General features: G+C 38.9%; 2 protein-coding genes across 2 annotated transcripts in view; one reads left to right on the top strand and one right to left on the bottom strand.

The window, feature by feature from the left end:
* Positions 1 to 874, bottom strand: part of Slc9a6 (solute carrier family 9 member A6) — a 69252-nt gene extending 68378 nt beyond the window's left edge. Inside the window, exon 1 of the mRNA XM_040744646.1 lies at positions 742 to 874. The gene's annotated coding sequence lies outside the window, so the exon portion shown is untranslated. The remainder of the gene's footprint in view (positions 1 to 741) is intronic.
* A 218-nt stretch (positions 875 to 1092) lies between these two features.
* Mmgt1 (membrane magnesium transporter 1) lies at positions 1093 to 13086 on the top strand. Its single transcript, XM_040744647.1, has 5 exons — positions 1093 to 1380; positions 3626 to 3678; positions 7754 to 7857; positions 9535 to 9664; positions 10028 to 13086. Exons 1-5 carry the CDS (start codon positions 1302 to 1304, stop codon positions 10103 to 10105), a joined length of 444 nt encoding a protein of 147 aa, XP_040600581.1. The 5' UTR covers positions 1093 to 1301; the 3' UTR covers positions 10106 to 13086.
* Positions 13087 to 14039: the final 953 nt, after the last annotated feature.

The following is a 14039-nucleotide window of genomic DNA, read 5'->3' as shown; positions in this document are numbered from 1 at the left end:
AAAGTCAGAGTAGATTAAGGAGATCAAAAGTCGGGGTGCTCCAAATTTGAAAGGCACAATAAGGAGCATCACTGAACAGGTACTGGTGAGTCAACTGATTGAGAGAGCAGTTCTTTGGAGGTTGATGGTAAAGAATTGTAATGACGCTTTACATTTACTTTGTGACATGCAGCTTACAAAGCTGTGCCACTCAGCAGGGGCACCGAGGGAACTTATGTAGAGTTGAGGGGTGAGTTACGTTTGGCCATATACATTTCATGTGCCACGGGATTTACTCACACGCAAATTAATATCCAGCAATGGGTAGTTGGGAATGCGGACCTGGTGCTAAGGAGTGGTATTTGAGACACAGTTGTTGATTTGGAATCACTGTAGTATCTACGCGGGTCTGAAGTGAAAACGAATCAATGAGCTTGTCAACAGAGAGCAGTGCAAAAAGTGAGCATGGGAAGCCCTCACTTTTGAATGCCTACATTTTAGGAGATGAAGTAAAAAACGGAGAAAAGAGGTTACATTTGGATCCTGATCCCTTTATTGTCTTATTTTTTCCTTAATGCATGCTAGCGTTCTTCACGACAAAACAGGTCCGCTACGCTACACTCCTTTTCGGGTCGATCTTTCTCGAAGAAAGGTAAAGTAGAAAAGTAAGAAGCTGAATTAATTTTCCGATCGTCTCCGGCAAGCTAAGCGTTCAGGGCTCCCACCCCACCCACCAAGTTATCACTTCCACACTTTATTTACCTCCTCGCGTCAATGGCCTCGCGACCTTCCTCAGTACTAGTTCCCCGAGGCCAGGAGCATAGGAAAGACTTCATGAAAGCAAAGGAATCGGTTCGAAAGAAAACCAAATCAATTAGCCAACTTACAAATACCAACTGCTAGATCTCAAGCCTCCGCCCCCAGCTTTCCCACCAGCCCCACCCTCTCCTCCTGGCTCTTTCCGTAAGCCCCGCCCCTTCTCCAAGCCCAGCGCTTATTTGCCGGCGCTCTTCCGTCTCCCCATTGGTCTCGCTTGGTCTGTTCTTTCACGCCCCCGACTCAGTTCCACCCCTCTGAGAGAAGCGGCACCGCGCAGACTCCGGGGAGGCTCCAAGGACCTTTTTCCGTGCCGCTTTCTCCTTCTTCCCAGCATTCCTTTTAACTCGTTCGCATGGCTCACTGAGTTTTGCGCCACCCGGCACTTCGCGCCCAGGGCTTTGGTGACGTCATGTTCCTGCGCCGCGTGGACGCCCGCCGGTGAAAGAAGGAATAGCTCAACCGCCCTTCGCCTCCTTTTGTTGGACTGCCGCTCCTTCCGAATCATGGCGCCATCGCTGTGGAAAGGGCTTGTAGGCGTCGGCCTCTTTGCCCTAGCCCACGCTGCCTTTTCAGCTGCGCAGCGTAAGTGCCTAAAGGACGGGAACTTACTGCATGCGGGACACCTAGAGCTGTGTGGGGGCACTCCCTAAGGAACTGTCGGACCCAGTGCCGGAGGGACAGCCTTTAGAGACCTTATAGTTTGGGGTGACTTAAGTAAAGCAGTGCAGGGTCCTCGGTGAAAGGCTTAAAATTGGAGGGCTGTGGAACACCTAGACTGCGGAAACGTTAGGAAGGATCGCTGATATTTGAGAAAGAATTTAGAGCAGGAGTCTGTCCCAGAACTCAAGACGCGAGATGTCAGATCCAGTAAGGGCGGATCAGACAAAGTGTGGGATTGAGAACTTTGAATGGCTCGTGGCTTCGTGGCAGTTAGGTAGAGAGCATCCTGTGCGCTCTGCTGTCCAGGCAGAGTCTGAGAAGTTAAGTGACCATTTGCCTCAGGGAGGCAGTGTGGCACGGGGAAAGAGCAGTAGACCGGTAGCATTAAAGGGTTAGTTGTTAAGATTTTGCTTAACTGTTAAATCTGTGACCTTGGGCAGAAGATAACGTGCTATATAGCTGATTTTCATTTTTTTCTCAGATCAATGATTGAAGTTGCTGCTGCTTTTAGATGCTAGAGGTTCTGCGGTGCCATAAGGGAATTCTTAGGCTAGTGGAGAAATAATTCCAGTAAGATAATGAGTGTGCTAAAAGGCTGAGCGTGTGTATGTATAAGTGTTTGGGGATTACCAGGGACCCGCGGAAAGTGTCTTAGAGCCTTGCTGCTGGTAGTGTGTATGGTCAGTAGGCCAGCACCATGGACATCACCTGGGAGCTCATTAGCAGACATTCAGGCTCCACCTCACACCTATTGAATCAGAGTCTTCATTTTAATAGATCCCTGGGTGCTTTACATGCACATTGGTTTGTGGAGCACTTTCCTGGAGATTAGGATACACTGGAGTACTAGATTTTTGAAGTAAGCTTTGTCTCTGTTATACACAGAACAAGGAAGGCCCTTTGAAATCCAACGTCCTCATTTCAACAATGAAAAAATGCCGAGCTAGTATTAAAGATACTGTTAAAGTGCCAAGTTAGACTTCATTTAAAAAGCCTAGCTAGAAGTGGAACGGTAGAAGGTTAATTCAAAACTACTTTTGATATTGGATTTTTTTTTACTCCTGTCCTTAAAAGTTCTGTAAATTCAAATATACTCTGCCTGAAAACATACCTTTTTAACAGAGTCCAAACAAAACACATTCACTCAAAACAATTTGGGTATTTTAAGTCTATAGTACATAATGAAGTAGGAATTGTCATACTTAATCTAGAATGAAGATTTTGGATTTTATATTTTTCAAGTGATTAGAATGCATTGTGGATTTGTGACTGCAGCAAGACCTCTGTAATGCTCATGCTGGCAAAAGACAGGCATTACCTTTGACACTAGTTGTGTCATGTGAAATTGTGGCATCAGATAGCATTCTATGGAATTGTGCTCATCTCTGCTACAGTGACCTTTAATATAGCAGTACAACGGTCATGTATTAAATAAATCCCATGTAACTTTCACATTCCCATTTTGCCACGGAGGAAACTCTTAGACAGTTGAATGGTTCTGTATCTTTGAGTCTAAGAAACACTCTGCTCACTTACATATTTTAACAGTCTACAATTGAAATGCATTTTGGAGTTGCTTAGGATGTCTAGAATGAGATACAGTAAATGATAGTAAATAGAAAAGCTGGTGCTTCAGGGTTACCAGTTCCCAAATTCTGATCCTTCAATCCCTTGCAGCAGAATTAAGTAGTAGCAGGAACAGACATCGATGTCCTGAAACTCCAATTAGACCACTACACTGAAGAGAAGCATTTCGGTACCAGTTTTCACTTTGACTTCACTGTACAATGGCAGGGTCATTCAGCATTAAAGATTTTTGTAGTCCTATTGATTGTTAAATAATTATGACTTCTTTGACCACTTAGTGAAAGGAAGTTTGAGAATTTGTAGGTTTTCTGTACTAATGAATGAAAAATGTTGCTTAGTTCTTTGTTTCATACTTGGCCATCTGTCACTCACTTAAGGTGAGAAAGACAGGCCATGACAAGCATAAATTAATTCATAACGATAAGGATGACTGTATTAGCAGAGGTTTTTGAGGAATCTGGGATTAGCATTACTTTATGTAGTATATAAGTCAACCACTTCTTTGGTGTATTGATTTTCTTGCATTTTAAGAACGGAAAACAGGCTACAATTTCCTTAATGGTATGTTTCTGGTTTATAGATCGTTCTTATATGCGACTAACAGAAAAGGAAGATGAATCACTACCGATAGATGTAAGTTGGTCATTTATATTCCATTAAATACATGTTTAAAATCAGCTACTTGGCTTATGGTAATTTTTGTTATTTTACTATTCCTTTATCATTTTCAAGCATGGTATGACATCTGTTACCTGCTTCTTTTTTGGTGTAGCTCTCACCAACTTGGAACTTACTATATAGGCCTAACTGGTCTTAAGATCACAGAGGTCTGTCTGCCTCTGCCTCTCTTCCTCTCTTCCTCTCTCCTTCTGAATGGTTGGACTAAAGGCCTGTGTTACCTTGCCCAGCTGTTACCTGCCTTTTTTTTTTTTTTGGTTTTTCAAGACAGGGTTTCTCTGTGGCTTTGGAGGCTGTCCTGGAACTCACTTTGTAGACCAGGCTGGCCTCGAACTCACAGAGATCCACCTGCCTCTGCCTCCCGAGTGCTGGGATTAAAGGTGTGCGCCACCAACGCCCGGCATTACCTGCTTTTATCATTCCATAAAATCAAAAGATTTTGAAATCTTAACATTTTTCAATTACATCATTTTCTCAAACATGGTGGCTCCCAGCTGTAATCACAGCACTTGGGAGATTGAGGCATGAGGATCGTTGTGAGTTTGAGGTCAGCCTGTACTGCAGAGTAAGACTGTCAAAAAAAAGTAAAGAAGGAAATGAGGGGCCTTCCTAGAAGTTTCTGTATCCACAGTATAAAATAGCCCTTAAAATTCTTATTTGGCTTAAGTTTTATGAAAATTCCTTTTTCAATATTGTATTAAGTGTGTGGGCATTCATGCCATGGTACAAGTGTGGAGGTAAAAGACAATCAGCAGGAGTCAATTCTCTTCTTCCACCATGTGTGTCCCAGGGGAAAACAACTCAGGTCATCAGGCTTGATGGCAAACATCCTCACCCACTCAACCATTTCACTGGCCCAGTAGTTCCCTTGAAAATGAAGTTTCAAAACAAGCAATGTTGACAATACATTACTTACAGACAGGATCAATGATAAAAAAAACTAAAGAAGGTGGCTTTTAACCTGAATTAATGCCTATTCCCCATTTGACTTATAATTTATTGTTATTATTAGATTTAAACTTATAAAATAGTTAAATTCTTTGTAACAAACAATAAGTATGAAAAATATAAACTAATCATACAAAATTAAAACCATAGCAGCAAAAGAACTGATCCCATTCCCCGGCTATTTCACATTTATTCGTAATAGTTTAAAGGATATCAGAGTTTAGGCTTTTCCCTTTGTATATACAGTGTTGTCTTAGGCACATGTACTTTGTTTTACGTAATTGAAACAGCTTTTGGGAGCTGGTGAGATGTCTCAGTGTGTAGAAGCACTTGCTAAATTTAATCCCTGGAATTCACATGGTAGAAGAGGATCAACTTGTACAAGATTTCTCTGACTTGAACCCTTATGCCGAGGCACCTATGTTTCCCCCTATAAGTGTAAAACAAACAAGAAAATTAAGGTTGCAACTAGATCCTTTATAAAAGCATGATGTATGTGTATATATAGCTTAAAATTGTTTTTAAAATTAAATATAATCATATCATTTCCCCTTTCCTCCTTCCAACCCTTCCCATGCACTCACCCATCACTCACTCAAATTCATGACCTATATTTCTTTACTTGTTGTTACACACATATGTATATAGCTATATATATTTCTAGATATGTAAATACAACTGCTCAGTTTCTATAATGTTACTTTTATATATATGATTTAAGGGATGACCATAGGGCCTCAACACTAGACAAAGTAGCACAGACGACTAAGGAATGCTGAGAGTAGGAGAAAGTCTTTGCCAGGGAAGAGCCCCCAAATTCATTATTCAATGCTAAGTATATATGTAGTCTTGGAGTTAGTTAGCTTCACTTTTTGTTTTGTTTTGGAGACAGGTTGTGTGGCCTAGGCTAGCACTGAAATTGTATATAGCCAAAACTGGCCTTGAAACTCTTGATTCTGCTGCCTTCATTTCCTGGGTGCTGCGATTACAAGTATGTGCTGCTACACCTACTGTATAGTTAGTTTTCCTTGGACATAATTTTTGGAGCATATTTTTATGACAGTTCATAGATTAACCACATTTTTTGCTAATTGTGTTAACATGAAACACAATCTCCTAGGGGTTAGGGATGTAACTCAGTAGTATTTGCCTGGAATACACAAATCTCTGTGTTTGATCCTCTGTACCCAATAAATGGGGCATGGTGGCACACATCTGTAATCCAAGCACTTGGAATGTACAAACCGGAGGCTCAGGAGCTCAAGGTGTTCCTCAACATTGAACTGAGACCCTGTCTTAAAAAACAAAACAAGACAATCTCTTTGGCATATTGGTGGGTGGAATGTAAAGTGACATTTCAGATGTTGGGTTTTTTTTTTTTTTGGTTTTTCGAGACAAGGTTTCTCTGTGGCTTTGGAGGCTGTCCTGGAACTCACTCTGTAGACCAGGCTGGCCTCGAACTCACAGAGATCCGCCTGCCTCTGCCTCCCGAGTGCTGGGATTAAAGGCGTGCGCCACCAACGCCCGGCTCAGATGTTGGGTTTTAATTTAGACATTAATAGCTTGCAGCTAATTATGTCTCTACCTGTTTTTAACTAATAGTACAGTGTATGTGGCTGTTAACTTGGCCTCCAGTCACCTTTTCTTTTTGGTAAATGTATACAAACATATACACATTTTCATATCTATTTAAGATAGTTTTCTTAGGATTCTAAATTGGCAAATTTAAAATTCATGTAACCATAATTAAGAAAATAGGCCCATAATCCTGTGTTGCCTCATTTCAAACATGAAATTAAGCATTGTTGCTTGCACAACCTATTTGGAAAGCAGTTTGGTGTTATGTAATAAATCTGAACACACATATACATATACTCTGTACTCAGAGTTTCCATCCCTGTGTACCAGGAGACATGTAGGAATATTTATGTTGGCCCTGTAAAAATACCAGGAGACATCCCACATTCCCAGGAATAATGAACTAAATCATGGTGCTTTCATATGGTAGGTTCTAAACACAATGAAAAGGAACAGACTACTGCTGTGGGGATGAATCTCACAAATATTGCTGAGGAAAGACAGCTAGTCTCAAAAGAATGTATTTGAGTGCATTTAAATGAGATTCAAAATGAATAAAAGTAAACAATAATGTGTTTTAGAGGTTCATAAATTGTTCAAAAACAGGAAGGAAAATTGCCAACAGCCAAGAACCTGATTAATACACGATTAAGTACAGTAGTTAACTTAAAGAAAGAAAGAAAGAAAGAAAGAAAGAAAGAAAGAAAGAAAGAAAGAAAGAAAGAAAGGAAATAATGGGACAGGGTCTTGGAAGGTTCTGAAAAGCCAGGTTTGGTGGCATATACCTGTAATCGCTGCATCTGGAAAGGCTGATGTAGGAGGGTTGTGAGTTTAATGCCAACCTGGGATGTATGGTGAGATACTGTTTCAAAAAGAGAAGGGAAAAACTGAAAGTTTAGTTGGTTGGCAGGCAGGTACTTGATACCTTTTTATTGCTTTTGTGCTCATATGCTTTGTGCCTTCTCTGATACTCACCAGTGATAAAATAACAAAAAAAGAGTTTTAGTTGCTCTTGGAAGCAGTCACTGTTTGGTACTTGAGTTCTAAGTGGTTTGGTACCACTCAGTACTTGGTGACTATGCTTCTCTGAGCATATTGCTAAGTTCGCTTCCTAAAACATCGGAAGTGTTAGTGTACTTAAGAGATTTTATTGTGTCTAAGTACAAATCATTTCAAGAACTGACTCCTTGGTGAGTGGCACTGAAGAATGCTTGTTAGAACTTGCACAGAGGGGAGAAGTGGATTGTCAGTTTTTCTTTTTTTTTTTCTTTTTTTCTTTTTTTTCTTTTTTCTTTTGGTTTTTCGAGACAAGGTTTCTCTGTATTGATTTGGAGGCTGTCCTAGAACTCGCTCTATAAACCAGGCTGGCCTCGAACTCACAGAGATCCACCTACCTCTGCTTCCCAAGTACTGGAATTAAAGGTACGCGCCACTAACGCCCGGCTTCTAGTTTTTCAAACAGTATTCATATGCTATTTGTTAATCTGAATCTTTGTACTCACAGATAGTTCTTCAGACACTTCTGGCCTTTGCAGTTACCTGTTATGGCATAGTTCATATCGCAGGGGAGTTCAAAGACATGGATGCCACTTCAGAATTAAAGAATAAGTAAGTCCTTTCTAGAAGCCTTTAACTTCAGAGAGATTTGTTTTCTGTACACGATTTACAATGTGATTTCAGCTACACAAAAGTTGGTTTCATTTCTATCTTTTGAGTATGTAGTTTGTAGAAGTAATATTAGGCAAAAGAACTACGTTCGTGTTTGGTATCCTAGGACAAGTAGAAGTTGAAAGCCAGGTATAGTGGCACATGCCTGTAAGCCCAGGATTCTTGAGGGTGAAACAGGAGGACTGTGAGTTCCAAGACAGTCTGGGCTGTATATAGGAAGAGCCTGATTCAAAACAAAACCATAAAAGGAGAAAAGTAAAAACAAGGTATTAGACTGTGGTTCCTGCTAGTGACCTAAAATTACTGGTTGGTTAGGATGTGATAGATGGATGAAAATAAGTATACAGAAATAATAGCTAAGAAACATTAGCTAGGTTCCTTCCCTGTTTTTCCCTCCTATCTGTTCCCTTCCTCTTTCTGTCTTCTCCCTTCTTATTCTTTTATCTTCTCATCCCAGCTTAGTCTTTGGAAGAATAACTGAATTTTGTTTCCTCTGTCATTTGAACCTAAACTGTGCCCTCAGCCATTTTTCTGTTTTTGGATTAAAGAACATCATTATTCTGGATGTTTCTTCTGGTTTTTGTTTGCTTACTTGCCCCATATTTTTACTTCAGTTTGTTCAATTTCACTTTAGGGCTTTCCCTACCTTCTTTATCCAGAAGTAATCACCCTTTACAATATTTTCTTAGAAGGATTCACAATAAACATCTGTACACTGGAGGAAGTTAATCCCCCTCCATTTACTTCATTATTTCAATTTATTATTTGAAGATTCTTTTGCATTCATGTTTATGTGTTTACATGAGTTTATGTGCAGGTGCCTGTGGAAGCCAAAGAGAATCGGATTCACTTAGAGCTAGAGTTAATGGCAGTTATGAGCCACCTACCCAGCATGGATGCTGGGAACTAAACCCTGGTGCTCTGCAGGAACAGTATACATTCTTAACCCTTGAGCTATCTCTCCAGCCCCTCTTATTTCCATCTGTGTGGTTAAGTGGGCTGACTTGGACATTTTTTTTCCATAAAGAAAAGCTCTTATCTCAAGACATTTATGGACTTTTTTGAATGATACAAATCTCACTGGGAGCATCTTCGAAGGATGTCAGGCAAGAGGCCAGGAAAGAAAGGAGCCAAACCAAATGGCATCAAGTAGGGGGCAGCAAAATAGTACATACAGAAGGCCAAAATGAATTTTTCACTGTGCTCGAAAAACAGATCCTTGAAATGTCTATGGGTTAGGGCCGAAGGATCAGAGGTATAGTCTGTGTGGTAGCATTTGAAAGATGATTCATCATAAGCTACTGTTAAGTTTACAGAGATGACTGAAGTTCATCTACTGTTTGTTAGTATTGTTAGGCACCCTGGAAGGAATGAGAAGGAATGAGTGGCTGAATAAAAGGTCTGAGAACTTTATGGTCATTTCCAAGTTTCTTACATTCTTTGTATAGTAAAAATATGCCATACAGTATGATTACCATTTCTAGTCTAATCTCTGATGTATTCTTATTAAGAAATATAATTCACAGCAAATTCATAATTAATTGGAAACCTGCTTATTTTTCAAATGCAATTTTATAAAGGTTTATCTAAAATTGGTGCTTTTTTTTTCTTTTTAAGGACATTTGATACTTTAAGGAATCACCCATCTTTTTATGTGTTTAATCATCGTGGCCGAGTGCTATTCCGGCCTTCGGATGCAACAAATTCTTCAAACCTCGATGCATTGTCCTCTAACACGTCATTGAAGTTAAGAAAGTTTGACTCACTGCGCCGTTAAGCTTTTTACAAATTAAATAACAGGACAGACACAGAATTGAGTATTGGAGTTTGGGGTGTAAAACTCCCCCCAACAATCAGTATTTATATTGCTATTTCAGAACTAATTAAAATAATCTATGGCCCTTATTTGTACATTGTTGAAATCAAATAGTGTATAAGTTATCTGTGAAATGAGTCTTTGAAGTTTCTTATAGAGGTTTTTTTTTTTTGTCGTTCATTTAAAACAATTCCCATGTTTTGTAAAAGTCACTGTTTTGAACACATTTCCCAGAAAAAATGTTGGGATTTTTGTGATTATTTATTTTCGTATTTCTTTTCTTTTGCACTACAGGTTTTAGGAATCCTGAAAAAACCATATAAGACCTGCATTTTGCAGCACAAGAGTCAAATGGTCTTTAGTTCTTATTAGACCAACTTCTTTAAGAAGACCAAAGTGGTGATTTTGCAGTTTTTCTTAGGTCCCCTAAAGAGTGACTCTGCTTTTGTGGATACTTGCCAATTTATCAATGGTTTCTCTCCAGACTCCACTCCCAGATACCTTCTAACATCAGCTGTCTTGTTTCATCACTCTGAGATTCTGTGTGCAGTGAACAATTTTTGTGTCAGAAATTCTATCATAACATATGTATTTAACAAGTTAATCTTGGTGTAAAACTACTCATGTTGTTTTGTTGTAAAACTTTCACTGATTATATAATGTAAGTCTAGTTGAAAGTAGACCAAAAAGACAATTTATGACTTTATTATCTTGCCTATGTAGAATAGTATTGATTGAGGAAAACTGATTGCCATTAGCCAGTTTCATTCATACAAAGTCTATTGGCTTATTTAGTGAATTAGTGAAAATAAAGGAAATGTGTCATTTAATCTAAAGGCACATGCAAAAAATTGTTCTACATATTTGGAGCTAATCCATTTCAGTTCTCTTAGAAAGTTAAGATCATTTAAGAAGTTGCTTTGTAGCTTCTGATTGAGAGCTGGCTTGGCATTTTATATCTTCACTATGGCGCTAAAGGTGCGTATAAGGACACAGCATTGAATATTTTTCAGAAACGGTAATCTTACTCTTAGGAAAATTGGAGTAGCTTTTTTAGCTAGGAAACTAAGACGCTCAACATTACTTTGTAGAGATTATTGCTTATCACAAGCATCAACACATTAATTTTGTTAAATTATATAGGTGTAAAGGGAATAACTGCGGATTTTGATAGGAAACCCACCTCAAGCTTGTGTGTGTGTGTGTGTGTGTCTGTCTGTCTTTGTTGTTTGTTTGTTTCAAGCAGGATCTTGATATCCAGATACTCCTACACTTGCTGGCATATTTTTTCATTAGGAATGAACCTCAGCCTTTCTACCCAGTGAGGCACAGCCTCAAAGGATAAGATTATGTTGTCATTGATTTGTTTTTGTTGTTTTTGTTTGTAAACAAGATTTCACATAACCTGAGCTAGCCTCAACCTCACTATGTAGCCAAGGTTGATCTTCATGCCTCCACCTCCTCAGTGCTAAGATTATAGGTGCTGCCACTACACCTGGTTTTCTGGGTCCTGGGCATTGATCCCATGGCCTTATGCATGCTAAGCAAGCATTCTAGAAACTGAGCTACATCCCAGCCTCCTGGCGTTGGCTTATTTTTCTTTTGTTTTGCTAAGTCTGTGTAGCACTGACTGTTCAGAAATTTCTACTCAGAAATCTACTGATTGCCTAAAATAATTTACAAACAGTCTAAAAATGTGAAGTCAAGCCAGGTGTGGTGGCATGTGCATGTAATCCTAGCACTTAGGAGGCTGAAGCAGGATCACAAGTCTGGGGCAAATCTAGGCTATCTTAGTGAATCCCTGTCTTAACCCCAACCCCCCAAAAAAGTGAATGCAAGGACTATGGTGATGATAGTGAAATCAAAATGGCATGCAAGAAGCATGCTGTATATCAGGCTTTTCTACCATTCTCGTTGACTATTACTTGTTTTATTCTCTTGGGGGACTGTCTTCCCTTCTTAATGTTTTTTCATAATAATGTTACTGAGAATTAATCTACATGCTTTGTAATTTCATTCTTTTAAAGATGTGGCTCACACCTGTAATTCTAACACTCATGAGGCCAAGGCAGGAAAGTTGTCACACAAATTCAAGGCCAGATTGAGATACACATTGAGACTTTATCTTTAAAGAAGTTATACAAATTTAAGAGAGTACAATTAAGTAACTTTTAATATAATCATAAAATTATGCAACTACATGATAAGTCATGGCCATTTTTCTAACCCCAATGAAGCCCTGTATTCCTTAGTAGTCACCTCTGATTTCCTCCCAGTGTGTCTTACCTAGGTCCCAGGGAACCAATAGTCTATATTTGCATAGTCTGATCATTTACTAACAATGAATTCATGCAATATTTAGTCTTTGCAAACAATTTCCTAAGTACGGTTTCCTGTGTGGAGTGAACACTCATCTTGAGAACCTATAACCTACTACAGTGAGAGGAAGTGGTTGAGGGGCTAGTGGTAGACGGCTTGTCTAGCCGGTTCATCCCCAGTATCACAGGAAAAACAGTAGTTAAGTAATGAATTTAAAGAGGGAAATCCAATACCTGACAGAGTTCTCAGTTAATCTTGTTACATAGACTAGCCAACCATCCATTCTGTACTACTGCTTCTAATATTTCTTTAGTTTTTACAATGGATGTTAAAAATCTATTCTTGCCTACCCAGCCAAGAAAATCCTACTAAAAATAATGCTAATTTTTTGGCAAATAATTGACATAGTAAATTTTAAAAGTCTCTACCTTTATGGACAGCTTGTATACCTCAGACCAGGTAAACGTCCCAAATTTTTTTAAAAATCGACTTCACTGAATTTCTGCTATCTTCTTGAAATACGGTACTATAAAGCTAAATAAGATTTGGGTGCATTGTAACAGTGCTAAGTTTGTTCAGTACAGAATTTTATTTACAGTACTGTGTGATAGTCCATTACTGCCTAGGGTAGTTCAAAAACAGCTATGTGAGCTAGTGCTAGGTAAGCCTATACTGACATAATTTCAGTGTCATTAAAAAATAGGAGACATATACAATCAAAGTTCTCCAGAATGCAGAAACACTCTTCATAACCAGGGAACTAGCTAAATCCTATGGGCTAATAGCTCAGCTGCAGGGAATAAAAATCGTGAGTTGATGACAAGTATGCACAGTAACTCCCTAATGATTGCTTCCAAAGCATACTTTTGAGTGACATGACAGCATCTTCCTGGCTGTATGTGACCTGTTTCCATGATGTATTGAATACTGTTGTTTGTGAGCCTTGATGCCTGTAACACCAATAAACCCATTTTTGAATATGTTTCCTCTCTTTAAATGACCTTGCCCTGTCCAATAAATAAGTGATTGTCTCACCTTGGTTTTGGTAGTGGCTTTTTTGTTTTTAACTTTTAATCTCATTTCTTCAGCTTCTCTGTCTCCAGAAAAACGTGAACCAATGTTATGATACTGTGTTTTTTAGTATGATGCTGTTTTTCTAAATGCATGCGTTAAGTGTGTATGTAAAGTCTTCCCTTAAAATATTTTTTTAATTTTTGAGATAATATAATTACATAATTTTACCCTTTCTTTTACTCCCTCCAACCCCTCCGTAGCCCTCCTTGCTATCTTTCAAATTCATGGCCTCTTTTTCTTTAATTATTGTTACACACATATTTGAGATGATGTTTCATTTATTTAGTCCTTACTAGCCTCAAAGTCCCTAATCAACCAACACTGGACTTGAATCCCTAATTGTCTTGCATCTGCCTCCCAACTACTGAGGTTACAGGTGTGCACCACCACACCCCACTGTATATGTAAAGTCTCAATGTACCTTTGATTTTGCACTCATAATGTATAATGTCACTTCTAAATAACCAAGTGCCCTGCAATACAGGAGTTGGTCCTTAGCAGCAATATGAAATCACTGCATCACAAATACAGCATACAGTTAAAATGACAGTAAAAAAAAACCAATTGAGCTGGGTATGGTGGCACACACCTTTAAGACGGATCTACAAAAGTGAGTTCCAAGCTGGCTAGAGCTATATAGTGAGATCCTGCATGCTTACACACACACACACACACACACACACACACACACACACACACACACACACAAAATAAAAAATCACGATTGGAATATCAGGGGAAAATCAAAAGTCTAAGGGCAAGTCTCATATGTTAAACTTACCAGTTACCTACAGTAACTAAAAACACTACCAGTATCAGAATCCATGTAGGATATTTCAAAATAACTTGATAAAGTGTTTCTTATTTAAGAAGGAAAATGAAATGTAATATATGCACATGGAATAAAAGACCA

Source organism: Mesocricetus auratus, unplaced genomic scaffold, assembly GCF_017639785.1.
Source record: "Mesocricetus auratus isolate SY011 unplaced genomic scaffold, BCM_Maur_2.0 Super-Scaffold_100003, whole genome shotgun sequence".
Classification (NCBI taxonomy): domain Eukaryota; kingdom Metazoa; phylum Chordata; class Mammalia; order Rodentia; family Cricetidae; genus Mesocricetus; species Mesocricetus auratus.
This window is presented reverse-complemented; position numbering and strand designations above follow the sequence as displayed.

Bases quoted from the DNA above. Each gene is read 5' to 3' on its own strand.
- Mmgt1 (XM_040744647.1), top strand. From the start codon at position 1,302: ATGGCGCCATCGCTGTGGAAAGGGCTTGTAGGCGTCGGCCTCTTTGCC. The intron at 1,381-3,625 runs GTAAGTGCCTAA...TCTGGTTTATAG, and splicing joins TGCCTTTTCAGCTGCGCAGC to ATCGTTCTTATATGCGACTA. The intron at 3,679-7,753 runs GTAAGTTGGTCA...TTGTACTCACAG, and splicing joins ATGAATCACTACCGATAGAT to ATAGTTCTTCAGACACTTCT.